This window comes from Dama dama, chromosome 20, assembly GCF_033118175.1.
Source record: "Dama dama isolate Ldn47 chromosome 20, ASM3311817v1, whole genome shotgun sequence".
Taxonomy (NCBI): Eukaryota; Metazoa; Chordata; class Mammalia; order Artiodactyla; family Cervidae; genus Dama; species Dama dama.
This window is the reverse complement of record NC_083700.1, coordinates 3,460,230-3,487,457: the sequence shown is the minus strand read 5'-3', so window position 1 is coordinate 3,487,457 and position 27,228 is coordinate 3,460,230. Positions and strand designations below refer to the sequence as shown.

General features: G+C 34.7%; 1 protein-coding gene and 1 non-coding gene across 5 annotated transcripts in view; one reads left to right on the top strand and one right to left on the bottom strand.

The window, feature by feature from the left end:
* The window catches only part of DCAF6 (DDB1 and CUL4 associated factor 6), a 182,504-nt gene that overhangs the window by 82,051 nt on the left and 73,225 nt on the right, over window positions 1-27,228 (bottom strand). For all 4 annotated transcript variants that reach the window (XM_061120187.1, XM_061120188.1, XM_061120189.1 and 1 more), the window contains 6 exons: window positions 17,137-17,250; window positions 14,535-14,670; window positions 10,797-11,011; window positions 3,197-3,290; window positions 1,798-1,917; window positions 85-345 (listed from right to left, as the gene is read on the bottom strand). In XM_061120187.1, coding sequence (XP_060976170.1) covers window positions 85-345; window positions 1,798-1,917; window positions 3,197-3,290; window positions 10,797-11,011; window positions 14,535-14,670; window positions 17,137-17,250 — 940 coding nt within the window. The remainder of the gene's footprint in view (window positions 1-84; window positions 346-1,797; window positions 1,918-3,196; window positions 3,291-10,796; window positions 11,012-14,534; window positions 14,671-17,136; window positions 17,251-27,228) is intronic.
* LOC133041869 (small nucleolar RNA SNORA77) lies at window positions 24,491-24,612 on the top strand. The gene has a single exon (XR_009689421.1). It is a non-coding gene; the product is annotated as a small nucleolar RNA SNORA77 (small nucleolar RNA).

Below are 27,228 nucleotides of genomic sequence, written 5' to 3'. Positions count from 1 at the left end.
CCTTTCAAAATAACCCATTAAAATGTTTTCATTATCAAAAATCATCAGATGAATCACAGCCTATTTAAAGAATAACATCCTCACCAGACTGATGACGTGTATGGTGTCCAGACGCCTCAACAGACTGCCTTTGTTCGCTGTCTGGAGAAGACAGCAAAGAAGTAGAATGAGGGCTTTCTGTAGAAGATGATGCCAAATGACCCTGAGTTGACACATTAGAGGATGTAGAAGGCTGAAGAAACTGTTCATCTGGAGTATCTACTTCCATTGCAGTTTCACCCACTTCCAAATCAGTACTTGATGGGACCGTAGGAAGAGTTGAAACATCTGACTGATTCGTCCCACCTTCAAAAAACATATTGTAATACAAACTGAAATACTAAATGCTTTCCAAAACTAACTCCTCTAAAGAGATATGTTCAAGAAATATATGTGCACACACATACATAGAGAAGTAGATAATTTCGGGATATCAAAAGCACCCATTGGTGGTTTGGTACCTTAACCAAACATGCTAATTAATAAGGGTAAAAAACCTACCTATGGCACATTCCTGTTACAATAATCAACCTTCCAAGCAAAATGCTCAACATCGTAGCTTGACTTAGACAAAGCTAAATAACAGCTTGCAAGATGCCTGTAAACAATGTCTTGTTCCTTAAGTTTGAAGATGATAATTCTGACTTAATAGATGGACAGGGAAACCTGGCATGCGGCAGTCCACAGGGTCACAAAGAGTTGGACACCACTTGGTGACTGAACAACAACAAAAGGATAAGGGACTTATATTAATATATTTCCACTCTGTAACATAATAATATCCTTGGGAAAATATTTAATAAAAAATTTTATTAACAAGAGTAAAGCTACAATTAGGTCCGAATGGGATTAAGTTCCCAATTGCCATTTCATTAGCAGTAGTGCTTTAACCACTAAACTAACATGATGCAATCCTGATTTTAAAAGGCTTGAATATCTGCTATGTGTTGCGGCAGGCCTTGTGCTATCTGCAACAGAATAATTAAGAATACTCAATAAACATTAAAAGCTTTCCTGATTTTGCTTCAAATCTATATTATTAAAAGAAAGATACAGAATGAATTAATCAAATTCATGTCTTAAAAGATGCTACTATAGAATATAAATTTTTTTCCTTTAATTATCTTGATTTAAATAGATCTTAGTTTAAATTTAAGCACAAATGTGATAACCCTTAAGCAAATCCATAGTCTAAGAAATTTTTTTAAGTTTATATATGCAGAATTTAACAAGAACTATTTATAAAAGAAATTCAATAGAAATTTTCATTTTGGGACTTAAAGCATTTAGGAATTAGCTTTCATATTCATGATTTTTGACAGAGATAGGTAACTTGCCAAGATCATAAAGCTAGAAAGTAGTGAACCAAAATATGAAAACAGGTCAGCTAATACCTGAAATAGCAATTAATAACCATTGTATATAAATAACCAAAAGAAGAAACTATTCAATTATATAAAACTTACTTATCCACAGAGTTTAATCTACATCCACTCTCCAAGTACATACAAATGGACTTACAAGGCAGAGTTATCAGATTCTCTTACTTTTCTTGAGAAAAGCAAACAATGAGGGCTAACTAAAGGAACAAATAATACCCAACACCTTTTGTCCTCTACTGTTCCACATAATACAGTAAGAACTTTATGATCACTAAGGATATAAAATATGGTATACACTAAATAATATAAATAAAACTGACTTCAAAAAATAGTCTTTGCAAGCCTTCTGGTAGCTTTAATTAATAATGAAAATTACCTCTCGATCGAGATCTTCCTCGTCCTCTGTTGCTTTGTGCAACTTCACTTGCTTCTTCAAACCACCTTGATAACATGTCAGACATTCTCTGCATCAATGACACATTGGGACTTTGCTCTCCTATGATAACAAAACAGGTCTTATCAGTGAACTTAGTAATAAGTCAGGATTTTTCATTAATGTAAAAATCTATATTTGAAGGCCTTTCAAGTGAAAGCAATTTTAAAAAATCAAATTGCTTAAATAAATTATATGAATGCATATGTAAATCTACTAGGGCTGTCATCACATTTTATAGTAAATGTATATATGAATCACTCTCCGTCTGTATTTTGAGCTCCTCCTACATCTCTGCCAATCCTGAGGTACTTCCACACTCCTACCCTTACCCCAACCCACATCTTTAGGTCTAAGAGTACACAGATAGGAAGAGCTCATGAATTTTAAGTTGAACAGACTGAAAACAAAGCATGACCTCTCTCTTAAATTTCCCTAAACTGAAGGTGTGCCCTCTCACTTAAATTTCCCTAAACTGAATTTATTTTCATCATCATTTACTGCAAATTACATATAGTTGAAATTAAATGAAACCAGAAAATGTTTTATCTTTTTCCTCCCCCCTTTTCTTCCTTCAAATATTTGAGTAGTCTTAAGGGCATTATCAAATTAACTATCCCATCAAATTGAAACTGTGATAATTCTATTCTACAATCATATAATTTAAAATAAAAACTATTTTTGTATTTTCTATGATAGAATTTATTCTATGCTTTATTACCTTTATATAATATAGCCTTATATTTTAAAATATGATGTCAAATAATACAAACACTAATATATTGGAAAATATGCTTTTGATCTTAAAAGCTTTCAGAAATCATTAGAATAAGACTTTGGCTATAGACCCATTTATTATATAAAATCACAAACATTACTTCTATTTTACATGTGCACCTTAACACTCCCAAATAGTAGTTTCTTATGCTTACCAAAGGCATCTGATAGGAGGGAAAAAAAAATTTTTTTATGTGCTCTTATAAAACTCTCAGATCGGAAATTGGGAGTTTTCAATTCTCTCTATATCAAATACAAAGGCAAAAATTATAAAGTTTGATAATACCCAATCCTTCTGTGGCAAAAAACGTATTCTTAGACTTTCAGTGGGAATGCAAAATAGTATATACTTTTCAGAGGGTAATTTGATAACTATCAATATTAAAACCCAATTATCCAGTGACCCACACATTCCACTTTTAGGAATTCATCCTAAGACACACTTGCACAAGTACATGTACAAAGATATATGTACAAAGATGTTTGTTACAATATCACTTATAAAGCAAAAAAATGGAAACAAGCTAAAATATTAATTTTTTAAAAGTTGACCAAATATAGTTACCATCTCTTTCTCGTTCACTCTCAGGCCTTGCTCGGGGTCCAGTATCTGACCAATCACCACGAAGTCTCAAACGTTTAACTGGAGGCTGTCGTAACTAAAAGATGAGAAGAAAACTCATTTGCTAAATTCTTAAAGCACACCGTACGTCTAATAGAGTCTTTCCATTTTTTTTTTTTAACTTTCTTTATTGAGATGCTAAATCAAAATATGGGGCTCACCTGGTGGCTCGGTGGTAAATAATCCACCTGCCAACGCATAAGACATGGGTTCAATCCCTGGATTGAGAAGGTCCCATGGAGAAGAAAATGGCAATCCATTTCAGTATTTTTGCCTCAGAAATCCCATGGACAGAGGAGCCTGGCAGGCTACAGTCCAAGGGGTTAAAAAAGAGTTGGACATGACTTAGCGACTAAACAACAACGAAAAACCAAAATATGAAAGACAGCCATAAATATCCATTGATGTTGACAGCCTATACTTAGTATCTTCAACCTAAAGACTGAATGCAACTTTAAAGTCATGTAAATGTGATATCAAATCTCATCATTTTTCAACTGACAAGAGAAAAGTTATGTAAGTACATTAAGCCTAAGCTTTCTATTATGAATGATAAATATAGTATAGGTAAAGTAGCTACACACCTAGTTGGCAATAGGAGTACCCACTATTTTCTTACTATTACTGACCATTTGCTCTCTGGTTCTCCCCCAGCATCTATTCCAACCTGCATTACTCACCTCAGTGTCTTTACTCTACCTCGTTCTCATTCTCAGCTACTAACTCTTCCTACTACTTCAGAAAAAATAAAGTCAGTTCTATAGAAACGATAGCAAGCTCCTCAACTTCATTCTATAAACTTATCTACTTCTTAATTTCTCCCAATCTTTCTTAGCAGATGGATCATTTGTTGTGTTTAAGCCTAATCTCTATTTGTGCTTTTTATTTCATTCCTTGAATAATTATTCTATTTCTATACCTACATTCCTCTCTTCTTTCTTGATTCTTCCTCACAATATACTAAAGGTTCTTATCATTTTTAATAGGTAAAACACTGCAATTTCCTATTTCTATTCAGCTACATTCTTTTCACATGCTTTCTGAAGCTTTACTGTCAAGCTTCTTTTAAAAAGTCTGTATTCATTCTATTTTTATCTACCACTCTTCACTCAATTCACTGAAGTCAACTCATTTTTCCATTGAATTCTCACCCATATCACCAGTGAATGATCAATTCCTAAGTTCACTGATCAATGATAAAATGATCAAAAATCCATTTCCAATTTGAATGGCACCTTTTAGAGATTCTTCTATTTGATACATATGGTATCTGACACTCTTAATCACTCCCTTTAACTTTCACATTTTTAACATCTTTTTATTGATGTATAATCCACATACCATAACATTTACACTTTTAAAAATATTTATCCTTTTAAAGCAGACAAATCAGTGGTATATATTCACAAAAGCTATGCAGCTACTTGTATCTCACTAATCTAGATTATTTTCATCACTCCCCATTTGCCCCTCAACTCTCCTCCTGATAACCACTCATCTAGTCTGTCTCTATGGATATGCTTATTCTGGACACATCATGTAAGTGTAATAATATAATATGTGGCCATTGTGTATTACTTCTTTCACTTAGCATAGTATTTTTCAAGGTGCATCCACACTGTAGCATGTATCAGTATTTCATCACTATTTTTATGGCTCAATAACATTCCACTTTTTAAATATACCACATTTTGTTTATTCATTCACCAGCTGATGAAAACAGCTCTTTCCACTTTTTGGCTATTGTAACTAATGCTGCTATGAACATACATGCAAGTTTTTATGGGGACATGTTTTCAATTTTCTTGGGTATATAACCTAGCATGAAATTGCTAAATAATATGATAGCTTCCATGTTTAAATTTTGAGGAATTGCCAAGCTGTTTTCCAAGGCACCTGTACTATTTCATACTCCTACCAGTAATGTATGAGAGCTCTGATTTCTCCACATTTTCATGAACACTTACACTTGCCACTGGCTTTTTTACTCAATCTATGAAGTGGTGCCTCACTGTGGCTTTGATCAGTGATGTCGAACATCTCCATATGTGCTTAATGGCCATTTGTATACCTTTTCTGGAGAAATGTCTATTCAAATCCTTTATCAATTTTTTAAATTAAGATATTTATCTTTTCACCGTTGAGTAGCAAGTGTTCTTTATATAACATATTCTGGATACTAGATTCTAAATCATAAACCAGATGTATGATTTGCAAATATTTTTTTCCAATGTTGTGGGTCACTCCCTTATATTTTAACATAACATTCACTTTTTCCTCCTCACAATTTAGCAAGTTTTCATAGAAATTTAGTGATAGCTTAGTGGTAAATTTTCTATTTTCTCCTGGAAACTATACTGAGCAACAAGGAGAATGTGGGCGGGAGGGGGGAAGGGGTGGGGAATGGGGGACTTTCCATCCTCAGCAAAGGAAACAGAAACTCCTCTAAAATAGTCTATATTATATATAAGTATGGTTAAAAGCAACTGAGAATAACAAAACCTGCAGAGGAAGTCACAAGTGTGAAAAGGAATAATTAGAAGATGGCTGGTGTGGTAGCTGTTTAAATGTCAGACATATAATCATTTCCAGAGAGAACCTCACCTGTATATAAATTGTACTTAGAATAACAAACTAGAGCTCTGTTCCATGGTTACAAGAGAGAAATTTTTATATTGTACAGGCAAAGAACTGATGTTATAATATCAGCAAGTATATCTGGAACAAGATCTTCAAGTTAAAAACAGTCCCAAGTTTGATTTTTTGAGATATGCAAAATAATCTAGTCAAGAATCCTGAAAATGGTACAGTCATTCCATAAAAAATCCTAAAAATGATATTCAGTCAGTCATTCCATAAAAAATTTTTCAGCACCTTTTATGTGTCAGCCACTACACTTGGTATCAGGGGAAGATCAACAGACAAAACATACAAAAATTCTCAGTGTCACAGAGTTTACAAAATAAGTGAAATTAAACAAGTGAAATATACAGAGGAAGTTGTTAAGTGTTACAGAATAAAATCAAGTGGAAAAGGGAGAGGTAGTACCAGAGAACTAACAGATACAATTCTAAATAACGTGGTATGTTAGGGTCTAATGGAGAAAAAAACAAGTGCAAAGCACTGTAAGAGGTAAAGGAAGAAGAAATCCAGATAATCTGGGGGAGGTCACCTCAGGCAAAGTAAATGCAAAAACTGTAAGGCAGAAGCACACTTAGTCTGCCCGAGTCAATAAGTAACTAGATGCGGCTAGAGGAGAGCAAACAAAGGAGAGAGCCACAGAAGTGACAAGAACCAGGTAACGTAAGATCCACTACATGGACCTCAGTTTTGAGTGAGGTGGTGGGCCATTTTGGAGTGTGAATCAGAACAGTGGCATGATTTGGCTTATGTTTTAAAAGATTACTTTGGCTACTGTGTAACTAAAGGATTGGAGAGGGTGGTATGAACGCAGGGACCTAGTAAGAAAGCTATCGTAGTAATCCAGGAGAGGTGCTGATGCCTTGGATCAGTGTTAGTGGTAAAATGGAAGTAATACTAACACATTTTAGATACAGGTTCCCCTGCTATCTGACAACAGAATGCTCCCATGAAACCCTTCGCAAGTCAAAGTGGAGTAACACAAAGAAGCAATTACGTTAAGACACATCTTGCTAACTGATGCACAAAATAAATCAAGATAAGGCACAGATGTTTACAGACACAATTCAATACTACAGAGCTTAATGCTGAGATATAAACACAATTCAAAGCCAGGGCAGCTTGACACTGAGATGCCACGTGTAGTTCCCTGGGAAGGAGTGTGGTGGTAGCACTTGCTGCTCAGGGTGCGCACTGCAAACAATCACTAGGTGCTATTTTCACTTTTTACCTTTCTTTTCTGTAAAAGTGAAAATCCTCTTTGGAATTTTTAGTCAGTGAAATCAGGTACTGATGCAGGTCTTCAGTAAAAGCAAAGTGATACAGAAGCAAACTTTCGAAAAGCTGAGGACATGTGTAAAACTTTCAGGGATAAATCATGAGGACCAGGAGAAAATGAGAGATTGGATTCAACAAAGCAATCCAATAATGTGCTAGGTAGGTGGGGAAAAAAACGTCAAAAAGATATGAGAAAAAAAGAAAAGAAGAAAGAAAAGGCAATAAAAAGAAAACAGGAATACCAAAATAAAAGGAGAAGTGGGAAAAAAATTTGAATAAGACAAAAGAATATGGTAAATAAAGAAGGGGAACATGAACTCCCTGGTGGTCCAGTGGCTAGGACTCCATGCTTTCACTGTGAGAGCCAGGATTCAGTCCCTGGTGGGGAACTGAGACCCCACATGCTGTGCAACATGGCCAAAAAAACGGGAACAGGAGCAAAAGAAAAATTACTAGAGGATATAGGAAATAATCCTGCAGAAGGAAAAGGCTACCCACTATAGTATTCTGGCCTGGAGAATTCCATGGACTGTATAGTCAGTCCATAGGGTTGCAAAGAGTTGGACACGACACGACTGAGCAACTTTCACTCACTCAAAGGAAATAATATGGAAAAGAGACCCCTACAAATTAAGAAAATATAAAAATATGAAAACACAAGAAAAAAATCATATATTTAACTTTTATTCATACTTTAAAAACCTGCTCAACAGTTTCTTATGCTCGAAATTAAATACAATTATTCTGTCTTTGGTCTACTTATATGGAACATTAATTCTTACATATAATTGTTATTTTAACTTTCACAATTTGTTTATAAATCTTACTCTTTTATCTATTTATTTGCAAACTGCTGAATGACAGGTCGTATCTTTGTAACAGTCAGCCTTGATTTTCTCAAGTTTAGTAGATTTCTCAAGTTTACTGTACTATCATACAGTAGATACCAAATAATTATTTGGTGAGCTGAGAAGAGCTTGTCTGAACATTACTACAAAGAATTTAACATAAAACACTGAAAAGAAAAGATGGTTATATTAAGAGGAAGACAGTTTATTAATTTCTTTTCCTAGACAGACCTGTAAATTATTTCATTTATTACAATAAGCATAATTTTTATACTTTTAATCCATTTCCAGAATTATTTTTCTTAATTTAGTTAATTCAACAAAGAACATTGAGAAAAACATGTTAAAAAAAACAACTACTCATGACTCAGCCTCATTCACTCTGATTATATAAACATCCTTTGGCTAAGTTTTCTATGGCATAAAATCTAGTTGGCTTGCTTAAAATGTTTCTGCATTTCCAACTCTTTCATTATGTAACAACAGTCACACAGTTTGACTGTAACATTACTAAAGTTCAGTCTTTCAAGAGGAAATTACATAGTAACAACAGAACAGATTTCACATTTTCAATCTCAAAAATAACTTTCATTAGCAACATACTCTCTTCATACATTTCTTAATTCAGTTAAATACAGTGCCACAAGTAATCTTGATTTTTTGTTTTATAGCCCTGTCAACCTGCAAATATAAGAAATGGATTTAGTTTTCCATCTCTAGGAAATTACAAAATAATTCAGGAATTACAAAATCATTGTCATTCTTTAGTACCTTTAAAATGTATTTATTATGCTGGAGAGGGTGTGGAGAAAAGGGAACCCTCTTACACTGTTGGTGGGAATGCAAACTAGTACAGCCGCTATGGAAAACAGTGTGGAGATTTCTTAAAAAACTGGAAATAGAACTGCCATATGACCCAGTAATCCCAACTTCTGGGCATACACACTGAGGAAACCAGATCTGAAAGAGACACGTGCACCCCAATGTTCATCGCAGCACTGTTTATAATAGCCAGGACATGGAAGCAACCTAGATGCCCATCAGCAGATGAATGGATAAGGAAGCTGTGGTACATATACACCATGGAATATTACTCAGCCATTAAAAAGAATTCATTTGAACCAGTCCTAATGAGATGGATGAAGCTGAAGCCCCTTATACAGAGTGAAGTAAGCCAGAAAGATAAAGAACATTACAGCATACTAACACATATATATGGAATTTAGAAAGATGGTAACGACAACTCTATATGCAAAACAGAAAAAGAGACACAGATGTACAGAACAGACTTTTGAACTCTGTGGGAGAAGGTGAGGGTGGGATGTTTCGAAAGAACAGCATGTATATTATCTATGGTGAAACAGATCACCAGCCCAGGTGGGATGCATGAGACAAGTGCTCGGGCCTGGTGCACTGGGAGGACCCGGGGGAATCGGGTGGAGAGGGAGGTGGGAGGGGGGATCGGGATGGGGAATACGTGTAACTCTATGGCTGATTCATATCAATGTATGACAAAACCCACTGAAACAATAAATAAATAAATAAAGGAAAATAAAATAAAATAAAATGTATTTATTAGTAAGAGGTGAACCAATACTTAACAGTCACTGATAATTAATAAAAAGCAATGGTTTACTTCAAAAGACATTAACAATCCAAAGAATAGAGTGGTTAAACACAGGACATGTAAAAAAAAAAAACACCAAAAAAACCCAAAGTGAAAAATACAAGGCGAAAGAAGCTTAAGAGGCAAACATTATTCTACTGCTGTATACTGTCAATGACGTATTATTTCTGGTGTCTGCTTTTCATAAGAAAATGACTGACTATTTTAAAGTCATTTTAGGAACAGTAATTCTTTCACCTATCTTTCAAAACATAATATATCTGTATCTAGAAATTGATGAAGAAAAGGGTATGTACAGATACCAGTTCAGTTCAGTTCAGTTCAGTCATTCATTTGTGTCCAACTCTTTGCAACCCCATGAACTGCAGCACGCCAGGCTTCCCTGTCCATCACCAACTCCCAGAGCCTGCTAGATATAGGTATGTATACAGATACATATACATATGTATATGTATATAAAATGTAATGTATCAACTTCCAAGGCACAAAATGTTTATATACATGTACCAACAGGAGTTTCACCTATTACCATTTACTATTCATATGTAGACAGTAAGCTCCTCTTCTCCTGATTCTGTATATGTGTTGTGTTGTGTGTGAATGTAGACACATTTTAACTTACCTTTTCTCACTCACTCATGTGTATTTTATAAAATGTACCTACAGATAATAATACATGCCACTCGCTCATAATTGTGAACAAGACAGAATCCGAAGAGAGGAAGGAGGGCTATCCACATGTGAATAGTAAATATTTTTGCATGAATATAAACATTAAGTCTCTTGGAAGCTTATACATCACATTTTTTTTTTTATTATTTTAATTACCTTTTCTGCAACTATCAGAACTGTTACTCTTTCTTGGTGCTGCTATACATTCATAAACATGGAGAAACATTTTGCTATTAGACATTTACTCTTTAAAATATTATACAATACTTTCATCGGGTACCTTTTCCTAATTTATTACTCCCATTCTTTCATGCATGTTTCATGTCTTTGCTCCACAGACTGTAAATGCCGTGAAAACAAACTATTTTTTGAAGCCCTTAAGGCTTCAAATTTAGTAGTTACTGAATTAATGCCCCAAGAGTTACTGAGTTAATATTTTCTGAATCGAATAAAAGAACATAGTTTTGAGGAAATTTACCTCTTCTCTTCTCTCTTCTGCAGAAGGAGTTTTAAGTTCTCGTGCTGTATCATCTTTCGGGTCAAAAAGATATATATAGTCTGAAGAGTAACTAACAAGAATCTCTTGACCATCTTCACTGTAACACAGAGATGTCACCCTGCATGACTTATTATTAAGATGGGAAGGGATAAAACGAGCAACCATTCCAGTAGTTCCTCGGCCTGCATAATTCCCTAATAAGGAAAAAGAAATTGTTTAAAATTTATAATGTTTTTCAAGAAAAACACTTGAAAAACTCATCTGAATTATAAGATATGTATTTAATGTAGCAAAGTAAATCCAAGCCATCATATTCTATTTCTGGAAAAGACTCTGTTATCAACAGTCAGATTTTGTAACAAAATGAAAAAGAATACAGCATAAAGGTTATATTATCTTCCAAAAAGAATTCATGATTTTCTAGAATTCCAGATTAAGTCAATGTGGTTTTTTTCCAAAATATTAGCTATTTAATCATTTTAAATGATCTATGATTAGAGGATTAGTCATACTAAATCATCTCTTAAAATTCTCCAAATTAAGATAATATAATTTTCATAAGGTAAATCAGAAAGTTGACATTTACTAATATACTAGATAAAACAGTATAGTATCTTTTTAATAAGATTTATCTTTTACTTTATATCATTAAAAGATTTTATACTGCTGTGAAATTCTCCTCTTATAAAATAACAGAGTGGGAATATCACTTTAATTTTAATTAATTTTGACGGCCATCAATATAATGCAATATGACAGGGAGAGGTACAGTTGGCACTTGGTGCTTTGCAGGCCCAGAAATGCTAAATTTACACAAAGCTGCATTATCTTGCACTCTGAGGTTTTGCCTTGCCCAAAAGAGCAATCATGTCTCATCCACTGAGAAATGATAGTTGGGCCTACAGTTTCATATTATATCACTACCGTTCCCATTAAATATGTCTATTCAAATAGATAAGACTTCTCAATCATAGTGCAAAAATGAAAAACGGTGCCCTCTAGTTTTCCCATTTCAATATTGTATGTCCACTTTCACTGGACATAAACTGACATTGAGATAAACACTGTTAATTTATGATCAAGTCCACTTTTATTTTTATTTATAAATCTTTATGTATACACGGGGTGTGTATCTGTGAAAAAGAGGAAATCTTGACATTCCTTGGCAGAAAATTTTGACCTTCCTAACAGAAGTTGGCTTTGAAGTGAATATTTCAGAAGTGGTTTGATCTCAAAGCAAAGGAGGAACAAATAAAGAGTTTAATGCAAATTCAAATTCAGTACTGCAGCACCATTTACAGTACTTTAGCTAGGCTACATGAGATGATTAGATAGCATTACCAACTTGATGGACAAGAGTTTGCGCGAATGCCAGGAGACAGTGGAGGGCAGAGAAGCCTGGTGTGCTGCAACCCACGGGGTCACAAAGAGTTGGACTCAACTTAGCAACTGAACAATAACAAGCTAGGCTCTGAAGTAGGCATGAACATATGACATACATTAATACACACCCAAGTCACTGTTCTTTCCTAAACTTTTCTCCCCACCACGCTTACTACTGATTGAAAAGACGGCAAACAAAAACCAGGAGAGCCAAATGTTGTGGGCTGAAGTGTGTCCCCTGAAAACGTATGTATACCAAGAACCACAGAATGCGACCTTGTTTAGAAAAAAGGTCTTTGTAGATGCAATAATTATCAAGATGAGGTCATAGTGGTATACAACTTAACTAGTGTCCTTATGAGGGGGGAAATGTAGACAGAGGTACACACAGGAGAAAATGGCACGTCAAGATGGAAGCAGAAATTCAACAGATACATTTAAAGGCTAAGGGATGCTAAAGAGTGTCAGCAACCTCCAGAATATAAGAAAAAAGCAGGCAAAAGATTCTTCCAGACAGCCTCCAACAGAAAACCACTCTGCAAACCTTGATTTCAGACATTAAGCCTCCAGACATATGAGAGAATAAATTTGTTATTTTAAGTCACCCAGCAATTCCAGTTGAGCTATTTCAAATCCTGAAAGATGATGTTGTGAAAGTGCTCGACTCAATACGCCAACAAATTTGGAAAATTCTGCAGGGGCCACAGGACTGGAAAAGGTCAGCTTTCATTCCAATCCCAAAGAAAGGCAATGTCAAAGAATGCTCAAACTACCGCACAATTGCACTCATCTCACACGCTAGTAAAGTAATGCTCAAAATTCTCCAAGCCAGGCTTCAACAGTACATGAAACTTGAACCTCCAGACGCTCAAGCTGGTTTTAGAAAAGGAAGAGGAACCAGAGATCAAATTGCCAACATCCGCTGGATCATCAAAAAAGAAAGAGAGTTCCAAAAAAACATCTATTTCTGCTTTAATGACTAAGACAAAGCCTTTAACTGTGTGGATCACAATAAACTGTGCAAAATTCTGAAAGAGATGGGAATACCAGACCACCTAACCTGCCTCTTGAGAAACCTATATGCAGGTCAGGAAGCAATAGTTAGAACTAGACATGGAACAACAGACTGATTCCAAATAGGAAAAGGAGTACGTCAAGGCTGTATATTGTCACCCTGTTTATTTAACTTATATGCAGAGTACATCATGAGAAACGCTGGGCTGGAAGAAGCACAGGCTGGAATCAAGATTGCCGGGAGAAATATCAATAACCTCAGATATGCAGATGACACCACCCTTATGGCAGAAAGTGAAGAAGAACTAAAGAGTCTCTTGATGAAAGTGAAAAGGGAGAGTGAAAAAGTTAGTTTAAAGCTCAACATTCAGAAAACTAAGATCATGGCATCTGATCCCATCACTTCATGGCAAATAGATGGGGAAACAGTGGAAACAATGGCTGACTTTATTTTTCTGGGCTCCAAAATCACTGCAGATGGTGACTGCAGCCATGAAATTAAAAGACGCTTACTCCTTGGAAGAAAAGTTATAACCAACCTAGACAGCATATGAAAAAGCAGAGACATTACTTTGCCAACAAGGTTCGTCTAGTCAAGGCTATGGTTTTTCCAGTAGTCATGTATGGATGTGAGTGTTGTAGTTGTACTATAAAGAAAGCTGAGTGCCAAAGAATTGATGCTTTTGAACTATGGTGTTGGAGACTCTTGAGAGTCCCTTGGACTGCAAGGAGATCCAACCAGTCCATCCTAAAGGAGATCAGTCCTGGGTGTTCATTGGAAGGACTGATGCTGAAGCTGAAACTCCAATACTTTGGCCACCTGATGCAAAGAGCTGACTCATTTGAAAAGATCCTGATGCTGGGAAAGATTGAAGGCAGGAGGAGAAGGGGGCGACAGAGGATGAGATGGTTGGATGGCATCACTGACTCAATGGACATGGGTTTGGGTAGACTTTGGGAGTTGGTGATAGACAGGGAGGCCTGGCGTGCTGCGGCTCAAGGCGTCGCAAACAGTCGGACATGACTGAGTGACTGAACTGAACTGAACTGAATTTATAATAATTTGTTATGACAGCTCCAGGAAACTAATACATGAAGTGCTACAACATTCTAAAGTGATAAACTGCAAAAGCATCACCTTGATGGGGTCATAAAAACTTGGTGAAATGCTATTTTTTATAATAATCCATAGTATTTAAGTAAGTTCTATATATTGAATTTTATGTCAAACTAAAGAAATTTTAAAATCATAACAGGTCATAAAGATGTATCCTTTGAATTGATACAGTCTCATATTTTCTCTAATATATGTCTTCTTACCTGTAGCTCTTGTGCCCAGCATTCGCCGATCATATATACGTACTGAGCTATCAGAACAACCAACAGCAAGATAATATGGTATTGGTGGACAAATAGCTACAGATGTGGCAGCACGTCGGCAATTAATTAAAATATCCTACAAGAGATAAAAGAATATTAGTTACGTAAGTTTTACAACAGATAATAATCTACTTAAAACATTTTCCCTTCAATTAGAAGAAAATCTGTCTCAGAAAATCCTAATTCAGCCAGTATGACAAATGAAGCAGAAAAAACAACATGCTTCCAAAATATTCCCATACTCAAGAATAAAATGAACATTATAATTAGAAATACTAGAAAATACAAATATTTCCTATGTAATATATCATTACATTAATATTATTAAAAATGCCTGCTATTATTGGTCCACTGGACAGTAAAGATGGAGGTGGAGGTATAATCCACCTTTGTCTATGATAAGTATATTGATTATTTATATGGTACTCATGATATCTTAATTTTAATTAGTTATTAAAATATAACAAAAGTATCATGACCTGATTTTAAAATAGCATGACCTTATAAAACCATCCTCCTCACCAGTTCAAAAACAAAGTATGTACACACATATATACAAACTATGTCAAAGACAGGCTTTATGATAATGTCACTACTTCTCTCTACACAAGCATTAGAAAATGTAAGGGCTATCATCCCAAAGATAAAGTCTTAAGGTATTCTGTTAATATACTCTTTTGTCTATAGGCTAATCCCTCACTCCTCTCAGAAAAGTCAAGTTTTTAAGTTACAGCTATGCTGTTTTATGTATTTAATTATTGACCTCAGAACTTTATTCCTATTACAAAGAACGTATTCATCAAATTCCATTCATCATTCTAAATCGTTAGTACTTAAGAATTACCCTACTTAGCTGCTTTTTTTATACTGTATCTATTCACTTTTACATATAAAGACTTCAGAAGGATTACTGAGGAAAAATACAACAATATTTTACTGTTGCTGTTTTAGTCACTAAGCAGTGTCTGACTCTTTTGCAATCCCATGGACTGTAGCCCACCAGGCTCCTCTGTTCATGGGACTTCCCAGGCAAGAATAAGTGAATGAGTTACCATTTCCTCCTCCAGGGGATCTCCCGGACCCAGGGATTGAACTCACATTTCCACATATTGTCAGGTGGATTCTTTACCACTGAGCCACCAGGGAAGCCCTTATTAGTTTTATTTATTCTTTAGTTTTACAACAAAGTTTCTGATTATAAAAGCAAAATTAACTCCAACTACACTGTACAATACTGCTTAAAAGAATCTGACTTAACAAATTTTAGAACTTATTATTTAACAAAAAACAGGTATACTAAATGCCCCTCATAAACAACCGACTTATTTCAAACTTATTTCTGCCTTCAGTTCAATACTCCTAATTGTATGTGTATACACATATATACAACACAAAAACTGATAAAAATTTTTTATTTCTATTTTTTCTTTTTCTTCTCTGTTTTGAAGTATAAAATAATCTCTTCTCCTAAGGCATGTTAACAACAATAACTAGTTTCATTAGTGAACACTCAACCTGATTATGGCAACCCACTCCAGGATTCCTGCCTGGAAAATCCCATGGACAGAGGATCCTGGAGGGTGGGCTACAGTCCATAGGGTCACAAAGAGTCAGACACGACTGAGTTACTAACAACCTGGTTACTAATAATTTTTTTATTTTTGGTAACTGTCAAGAAAAATGTATTTAGAATACTTTAAAAATCTTTCTAATTGGAAGATAACTGTTTTACAGTATTGGATTGGTTTCTGCCATACATCTCAGCCATAGGTTGGCAGTATTTTCTTATTTCATTTACAACTCCAAAATGATCCAAGACAAAAGCTACTGTCTCTGAGTGACATTTAGGGTTAGTAGTCTGGGGCCTTAGACTGACTGATTTCACAGGTGTTTTTCAAGTTTAAAATACCATTTTAAAAAATATAAAACTAAGGCCACTCTCAGCTTCTGACACGGCCCACACTCTAAATAAATCCACTTCTTATTCAACTCCCCCTTCTTATTCAACTCCCCCCCAAAATACAAAATTGACAGTGAAGCTCTATGTTTAGAGAAATGAGGTAAATCAACAATGAACATGTTGATAAATTGGAACCTGTCTAAAACAAAAGATATATAAATAAATCTTGGATTATAGGACAGGGTAAAAATAAAGAGAAGACATCAAATTACTATATGCTTTTATCAGTGCTACTGGTAAAGCCAAAGCTGCCTCCATACATAAATTAAATACTTCAAGTTTTTACAATGCCATGGTATTATACTGAACAATTATATAAATCTTCATAAATGTATTTGAATTGCCTGGTTTAATATACCTTCCTTAACTTCACTACCAACATTCTAATTAAGAAAATTTTTAATAAAAAATTAAAATTTATAAAACAATTTTAATTATTTTATAATTAAAATACATATTTATTAAAGATTTTAAAAATAAAAAAATGTTAAATTTACTGATAAGCTCATAACCCAGAGATAACTTACTGTCCAACTTTAATCTTAATTTTTTTCATTATTTATATAAAAACTTGATTCTTACATCTTTGCAATCTTCTTTTGTACAGCTAGTTTTGATGCGTGTATCAAACCACCTAACAGTTCCATCTTCACCACAAGACAGAAAGGTATACGGGTCATTAGGTACAGTCATAATCTGAAGATGGAAAGGTAATTGTACAGGTAATGTTAGTGAACATTTAAACAGATGGCTTTGAAAAATATTACTGCTATATCATAAAATGATTAAGGCAAAAGCAACTAAGAACCATTTATTGGAATTATTTATGACTTACCCATACCATAATGCAAAATAGTGCTATACATATAGATATATGCAAAACATAACTGCTGAATTAATGTGATTCATTTACTTTCATTTGAAATCAGTGTACCTCCAGATACAAAATTCTTTAAAATTATAAATGCCTTACAACATGACAAGAAAAATCTTACCCTTGGAAGCCTGTTCAAACTTTAAATAGTCAAATTTTTATGTTTTCTGGATATGAATTTACACTTGCTTTAGAAACAAAAGATAAAATTTTCTTCTCTGACAATCTTTATAAAACCCAGTAGTGCTAAATCAAGCACTCAAACTGACCTCTCAAAAAATTTTTGAGTGATGGTAATGGTTCTATAACCACATAAAAGTACTAAATTGTCATGAAGTGTACAGTTAAAAATGGTAGGAATGGCAAATGTTATATTATGCATATTTTACAAAAAATTAAATTTTTTAAAGAAATGAAACATTTTAGAAATTCCTGTATCTATTTCTGGTTTACCAATAGGCTGTAAATTGAGGCTCTGTGTACCCTCCTATCCAACATATTCCCCCACCCTTCTCTGTCCCAGGAAACAGAAATTACCAAAATTGGGTGTTTAGCAATCCCACAGAGACTTTTATGCATCCATAAACAACGGAAAGTAGGTTCCCATGTTCTAAAACTTTGTATACACTAAAAGGTATTCAGATTAACTAGTCTTCAAGGAAAAAAAATTATATTTGTATTAATTAGGTATTTATTAGGATTTGTATTTATTAGGATTAAATACAAATTATAATCCTAAGTAAATATCACTAGACATCACTGGAATGACCAAAACGAAAGGGATTTGATAATATCAAATGTCACTGAGGATCCAGAATAACTATGGCCCAGCAATTCCACTACAAATAAATGTCTGCATAAAGTCACCTAAAGATGTGTACTACAATGTTCAAGGCAGCATGATTCATATCAAATACTTGAAAGAACCCAAATAACCAGAAAGATAATAGGAACAGAAATTTTGATTTATTCTTAAAATAAAATACTAAAGCAAGAACAATAAAAACATTATTTTCAAGTTACATAAAACCAGTGACTAAAAGTAAGAAAATTTCTTGCCAGAAATGAGTGGAGTAACATCTTTAAAGCAGCAAAAGAAAAAAACTGTCAAACTAGAATTCTATATCCACAGAAATATCTTTTTAAAACAAAAATAAAATAGACTTTTTCAAAAATAAAAAAGCTGAAAGATTATTCAATAACATAGAAGTTAGCAAAGGACACCTCTTACCTATCAACCACTATTTTTATAAGACTTTATATGCAACTCAGCCATATCAAGTCATTTACATATTATCCAAGTCTGTTTTCCTGACACAATGACATATTTGAGTAGTTGTGATAGATTATATGGCTCCCAAAGCCTAAAATATATACTATACACTATCCTGTTACAGGATAATTTTCTGTAAAACCCTTGCATTAATAGACCAGCACAATATAACTGTATTTTTTAAAATTCTTCAGGTAAAAAGAAAATAATACCAGTAGTAATCTGGATCTATGCAAAGGAATAAAAGATTGGAAATAATAAATATGTAAGTAAATATAACATTTTTTGTTTTAAAATAATTTTAAAGATAATTAACTATTAAAGGAAGAATATTAACAATATATTAAAGAGTTCATAAAATATGTAAGAATAAAAGGTTAAAAAAAAAAAAACGAATTTCTGGGAGAGGAAAAATGGAAGCAGAGTGTTGTAAGATTCTTATACCATATTTGAAGTGGTACAATATTACTTGATGGTACACTGTGATAAAGTTTATGATGTGTAATTCCTAAAGCATACACTAAAACAACAACAAAGAGTCAAAGCTAATATATCAACAAAGGAGATAAAGGAGAATCACAAAAATACTCAGTTCTTCTAGAAGAAGACAGGAAAATTGACGGAACAGAAAAAGAGAAAAAACAAAAACCAAGACACAAAATTTAAATTCAGCAACTTCTATATCAATTATATGAACTGTAAATGATTAAACAGCCCAATTAAAAAGCAGACATTGCTAGACTGGATTAGAAAAAAACTGTAACTTGATTATAAGAATGAAATATAAAACCACAGATAAGTACACTAGAAGTAAAAGGATAGAGGAAAGAAATACCGCAATAACTGCAAAGATGAGAAAGCTAGATCTGCTGCATGTGTCATATGTGTGCTTGTCACTCAGTCGTGTCCAACTCTGTGATACAATGGAGTATAGCCCGCCAGGCTCCTTTGTCCATGGAATTCTCCCGGCAAGAATACTAGAGTGGATAGCCAATCCCTTCACCATGGGATCTTCCCAACCCTGGGGTCAAGCCCAAGTCTCCTGCATTGCAGGCAGATTCTTTACCATCCAAGCCCCCAGAAAGTCCCAGATTTGCTATATAAACAGCAAATTTCAAAGCAAAGAATATAATGGGAATAAAGAGAGTCATTTTACAATTATAAATGAGTCAATCCATGAACAGAAACATTAAAATCCTGAATGTTTAGGTACTTAAAAACAGATCTTCAAAATATATGAAGCAAAAATTGAGGACTGAGAGGAGAAATCAACAATACGAAAATATTAGATTTCAACATTCACCTTTCAATAACTGATAGAACAAGTGATCAGAAAAGCAATAACTACATAGAAGAACTGAACATGGTTATCAGCCACTTTGACATAATTGATACTTATGGAACATTCCACAAACAAAAAAATAAACATTTTTTAAATGCATAAGATAAATTTACCAATAGACTATATTCTGGGATGTAAAATCAAACTGATTAAAATTAAAAAGATTCAAAAAAACAAATTAAAAAAATTTAAAAATTTAAAAGATTCACATCATATAAAGTACATATTTAACTATAAATTAAACATCAGAAATCAGTCCATACAAAGACAGTTAAACAAATGATTAAAACACCTTCAACTGCAATAACCCAAAGGGGAAAAATAACTCAAATGTTCAAATATTTCCAAGTATTTGGAAACTAAATGACACACTTCTCAATAAACAATGAATCAAGAAAGAAATCACAATGGAAATTAGAAAATACATTTAATACAAGAGAAATGAAAGTTCAGTATATCAAAATTAGGAAAACCTAAGGAAATACTCAGATTTCCCCAGTGGCTCAGCAGTAAAGAAACTGCCTGCAATGCAGGAGATGCAGGTTTGATGGATCCCTGGGTGGGGAAGATCCCCTGGAGGAGGGAATGGCAACCCACTGCAGTAACCTTGCCTGGAAAATGCCATGGACAGAGGAGCCTGGTGGGCTACAGTTCATGGGGTCTTCGTCAGATACTACTGAGCAACTAAAAAACAACAAAGAAACTACCCAGCAACTAAAAAACAACAAAGAACTACTCAGTGGAAATTTTGTTTTACTAATTGCCTCTATTGGAAAGGATAAAGGTCTCAAATCAGTCACTTCAGCCTCTACTTTAAGAAAACTAGAAGAAAGAGAACAATGAAACCCACCACAAAAAAAAAAAAAAAAAAGAAAGAAACCCACCACAGTAAACAGAGAAGAAAGGAAAAAGCAGGTATCAAAAACAGAAAAAGAAAACAGGAAAGTAGAGAAAATCATGGAAACCAAAGTTGGTTCTTAGAGATGATCATTAAAAGCAATCTATCAGGCTGACAAGAAAAATAAAAAGAGAGGGAATACAAACTATCAATATCAAAAATATTAGAGGTGGTATCACTATAGATTCTACAGATGTCAAAAGGATAAGAGGGCTTTTCCTGGTGTCTAATGGCTAACACTCCCTACTCCCAACACAGGGGCCCAGGTCCAATCCTTAGTAGTGAGCTAGGTCGCACATGCTACAATTAAGACCCAGCACAGACTGTGCTTCCCTGGTAGCTCAGCTGGTAAAGAATCGGCCTGCAAAGTGGGAGATCTGGGTTCAATTCCTGGATTGGGAAGATTCCCCTGGAGGAGAGCACTCCATATTCTTGCCTGGAGAATCCCTATGGACAGAAGAGCCCGGCAGGCTACAGTCCATGAGGTCGCAAAGAGTCAGGCACAACAGAGAGAATAAGCACAGCACAACAAATAAATAAAAATATTTTAAAAAAAAAAGTATAGTGAGTATTGTGAACAACTAACACCCACAAATTCAGCAACATAGGCAAAAGACAGGTTCCTTAAAATGGGTAAAATACTGAACCTATTAAAGCATAAAGATACAGCCTGAATAACCAAATATTCATTTTAAGAATTAAATATGTAGTTATAAACATCTTACAAAGAAAACTCCAGGATCACATGGCTTTATTGGTAAATGTTCCCAAAGGTATAGAAACAAATACTTCTATACAAAAAATGAAACGGACAAACATTACAAGTTACCCCAACGAATCAGCATTATGCTGACAACAATAGATAGTGCTTAGGAACACATCTGCAAAAAAAAAAAAAACCTTAACAAAATAAACACAACAACACAGAAAATGGGTAATATATAAAATATGACTATGTGAGGTTCATCTCTGGAATGCTAAACTGGTATTAACATTTGAAAAATAAATGTAGCTCACTGTGTTAAGAAACTAAAAGAAAAAATATATAATTTTTTTTCAAATAACACAGAGAAAAACATTTGACAAAACCCAACATCCACTCCTGGTAAGTTTAATATATAAATAGAAAGGAATTAACTGGATAAAAAAGCATTACTAAAATATACTTGCTGTTATACTTAATAGTGAGACATCAAAGATCAGGAAGAATGTTTAGTCTTACTATTTTTATTCAATATTGAACTGAAAATTCTAATAACAACCAAAAGAAATAAAAGAAGTCCAGATGGGAAAAAACAGTAAAAGTGTCTCTACATTCACAGATGACATAATCATCTAAGCAGAAAATTTCTATGTGATTTTTTTCCTAAAAAGTTATTGGAACTAGTAAGTGAATACAGCAAAACAGGGGAATACAAGATTGAACATGAAAATACTAGCAACAAAACCATCAGAAATTGACATTTTAAAAAGAGTACCATTTACAATAACATGACAAATATGAAACATTTACGAGTAAGTCCTAAGACACACAAACGTAAGTCACAAAGCACTGCCAGAAGCATAGAGCCCGCGTAAGGGAGACATGCCGCGATCACAGACGGGGTGAGCAGCGCTGTCGGTGCTCCGCAAGCGACACACAGACTCAGATAAGCCACAGGAGAGCTGCAGTGAGCACCGGCTGTTACCAGAGTCACGTGGAAACACAGACATCTAAAATACCTCAAACAATTTCAAAAAGAAGAAAGGACTTATACTACCTGGTTTTAAGAGTTAATATTAAGTTACAGCAATAAAAACAGGGTGGTACATGCATGGTGATTAACCACTGGAAGAGAAAAAGATACTGCCCAGAAAGAGACAAAAACAGATATGGTCAAATGACCTATGATAATGATGCAAAAACAGTTCAGAGGCGAGAAGCAATGTTGGAAAACTGGATACCCACATGCAAAATAATGAACTTAAAGCAGTATCTCAGACTTCACTAAAAAACTAACACAAAATGGATTATCAATCTAAATGGAAAACATAAAACTACAGAAGTTTTAGGAGAAAATTTTTGTGACATTTGGTGAAATAAAGATTTTTACTCATGACATTGGCTCCCCCTCCTCCAAATAATCAACTTGCTAAAACGGACTTCTTTAAAATTAAAAAAATTCTTTTTGAAAGACAGTGTAAACAAAATGAAAAGACTAGCCACTGACTCTGAGGAAAAAAATTATAAGTCAGATGCCTGAAAAATATACAGAACAAACTTTTAAAACCCCTCAAAATTCAATAATAAGAATTAAAACAATGGGCAAGGGCTTCCCTGATGGTTTGGTGTCTAAGACACTGCCCTAATAATACAGCGGGCCTGGTTCAATCCCTGATTGGGGAACTAGATTCTACATGCTGCAACTAAGAGGTCACACGCCTTTTAGTTGCCACTGCAACTTAAAAGATCCTGCATTCCACAATTAAGACCCAGAGCAGCCAAACAAAGAAAAATGTTTTTTAAAAAATGGGCAAAAGACTGAACAGACAATTCACCAAAGAAGCACATGAAGAAATGGGAAAACACGACTCAAACAAAAGAACAAAGTAAATCTCCAGAAACTGACTCTAATAAAATGGAGATATATGAATTACCTAAAAAAGAACTGCAAGTAATGGTAATAAACAGATTCAATATGCTATGTGCATGTGAGTGTGTGTACTAGGTCGCTTCAGGCATTTCTGATTCTGCAATCCCATGGACTGTAGCCAGCCAGGCTCCTCTGTCCATGGGATTCTCCAGGCAAAAATACTGGAGTGGGTTGCCACGTCCTTCTTCAGGGGATGTTCCTGACCCAGGGATTGAACCCAGGTCTCTCATATCTCCTGAATTTGCAGGTGGGTTCTTTACTACTAGTGACATATGGGAAGCCCCAATATGCTACAAGGGAATACAAATAGATAACTAAACAAAATCAGGAAAACAATGCATGAACAAAATGAGAATATTACCAGAGAGAAAGAAACTGGAAAAATGAGAGAAACAGAAATTACAGAGTTGAAGAATGTAACTAAATTCACTAGAGGAGGATCAACAACAGGCTCAGTCAGGCAGAAAAAAGAAACAGCAAATTCAAAAACTGCCATTTGAAATTACCAAGTCAAGAACAAAAGAAGAATGAAGAAAAGTTAAAAGATCCTAAGGGAACTTAGAGGATAACACTAAGATGACCAATATTTCCACTATGGAATTTCCAGAAGGAAAAAGGCAGAGTGGATGGAAAGCTTATCTGAAAAAATAGTGGCCAAAACCTTCTCAAATCTGAGGGGAAAAAAAGAACATCCAGATTCAAGAAACTCAGGAACTTCAACTAGGATGGACCCAAAGAGGCCCAAATCAAGACCCACTATAAACTACTTGTCAAAAGTAAGTTAATCTTGAAAGCTGCAAAAGTAACATGAACCATTACATATAAAGGAGCTCCCACTAGATCAGTGGGTTTTCTCAACAGAAACATTACCTGTCAGAAGGGAGTAGGATAATATATTCCAAGTGTTAAAAGAACTGCAGACTCACTCTGCACCCAGCCGCAGCCCCAGGCGGGTGCTTTTTCCATCTGCCACAGGAACTGGCGGGGGCTGTGACCTCTGCCCTGTTAAGGGCAGCACAGCTACCCCAGTACACGGGAGAAAGAAAAAAAAAAAAAGAAAAGAAAAAACCTGCAAACCAAGAATACTATATCCCCCAAAACTGTCCACCACAACTGAAAGGGAAATAAAGACCTTCTCAGATAAAAAGTACAGAAGGTTATCACAAGACCTGTCTTACAAGAACTGCTAAACCAAGTCTGTCAAGTTGAAATTAAAGACGTTAATAGACAGCAATACACAGCATATGATAATATAAAGACTGTCACAAAAGTAAATACACAAATACAGAAATCTGTAATACTGTACTGGTGGTGCAAAATCACTTTTAATTTAAGTATAGAATTTAAAAAATAGAAGCATTAAAAGTTATTATGCTTTTATGGTGTTTTTGACACTGGTAACAAAGTGGGGTAAGGATGTAAAGGAACAGAATTTTTTTATGTGATTTAAGTTAAACTGTTCTCAGTGCAAGACAGATTTTGTAACTATGTTTCATGTAGTCCTCATAATGAACACAATGAAAAAAATCTATAAAATATGCCCCCAAAAAGGAGTTAAAGCATGCCGCTACAAAAGAAAGAGCAATAACAACAATAAAACACAAGAGAGAAAAAGAGTGAACAAATATTTGTAGGACATACAGAAAAAAATTTTTAAATGGCAGGAGTGAGTATTTTCCTATCAGTAACTACTTTAAATGTAAACGGTACAGTACTAAGGGGGAAGTTTATAGTAATAAATATCTACATTAAAAAAGATCTCAAATCAACAACCTAACTTTACACTTCAAAGAACTGAAAAATAACAAATTAAAGCCAAAGTTAATAGAGGAAGGAAATAATAAAGATTAGAGCAGAAATAAATGATACAGAGAACAAAAAAAAAGTAATTAAGGTTTTTTAAAGAGCATCAAAATCAACAAACCCTCACTGAGACTAACAAGAAAAAAGTAACATGATTCAACAAAAGTCAGAAATAAAAGAGGAAACATTACAACTTATACCACAGAAATAAAAAGGATCCTAAGAGACTATGAACACCACAAATGGAAGGACAGAAGAAATTAAGAAATTTTTAGAAATATACAGCTTACCAAGACTAAAAGATAGATAAGCAAAGGGACAAACCAAACAAACCAACACTACAGTAAGGAGACTGAATTAGTAACCAAAACATCTGAAGAAAGGAAAGCTCAGACCAGACGGCTTGAAAACATGTATATTTAAAAATTTTTCTTCCAAGGAGCAAGCACCTTTTAATTTCATGACTGTAGTCACCATCTGCAGTGATTTTGGAGCCCCCCAAAATAAAGTCTGTCCCTGTTTTCATTGCTTCCCCATCTATCTGCCATGAAGTGATGGGACTGGATGCCATGACCTTAGTTTTCTGAATGTTGAGCTTCAAGCCAACTTTTTCACTCTCCTCCTTCACTGTCATCAAGAGGCTCTTCAGTTCTTCGATTTCTGCCTTATCATAAGGGTGGTGTCATCTGCATATCTGAGGTTACTGATATTTCTCCCGGCAATCTTGATTCCAGCTTGTGCTTCATCCAGCCATGTATGAATTCATTAATCCATGAAATTAAGACGCTTGCTCCTTGGAAGAGAAGTTATGACCAACCTAGACAGCATATTAAAAAGCAGAAACGTTACTTTGCCAACAGAGGTCATCTAGTCAAAGCCAGGGTTTTTCCAGTAGTCATGTATGGATATGAGAGTTGGACTATTAAGAAAGCTGAGCACCGAAGAATTGATGCTTTTGAACTGTGGTGTTGCAGAAGACTCTTGAGAGTCCCTTGGACTGCAAGGAGATAAAACCAGTCCACCCTAAAGAAAATCAGTCCTGGGTGTTCATTGGAAGGACTGATGTTGAAGCTTAAACTCCAATACTTTTGCCACCTGATGTGAAGAACTGACTCACTGGAAAAGACCCTGATATTGGGAAAGAATGAAGACAGGCGGAGAAGGGGACGACAGAGGATGAAATGGTTGGATGGCATCACCGACTCAATGGACATGAGATTGGATAAACTCCAGGAGTTGGTGATGGACAGGGAGGCCTGGTGTGCTGCGGTTCATGCGGTCGTGAAGAGTCAAGACACCACTGAGAGACTGAACTGAACTGAACTGAAATAAAAATCCTCAGCAAAATGCTAATAAAAAAAACTCCAACATAGTAACATACTAACAAGATTATTCATCATGGTCAAGTGGAATTTACTTCTGGAATGTAAGGATGGTTAAACATGCACAAGTTATTCAACGTAATTTCATCATAATAACAAAATGAACAAAGCCAGTGGAGGAGATGGAATTCCAGCTGAGCTATTTCAAATCCTAAAAGATGATACTGTTCAAGTGCTGAACTCAGTATGTCAGCAAATTTGGAAAACTCAGAGGACTGGAAAAGGTCAGTCTTCATTCCAATCCCAAAGAAAGGCAATGCCAAAGAATGTTTAAACTACTATACAATGTTACTACCATACAACTACCATACCACTCATTTCACACGCTAGTAAGGTTATACTCTAGATCCTTCAAGCTAGGCTTCCGCAGTACACGAACCAAGAACTTTCACATGTAAAAGCAGGATTTAGGAAAGGCAGAGGAACCAAAGATCAAATTGCCAACATTCATTGGATCATAGAGAAAGCA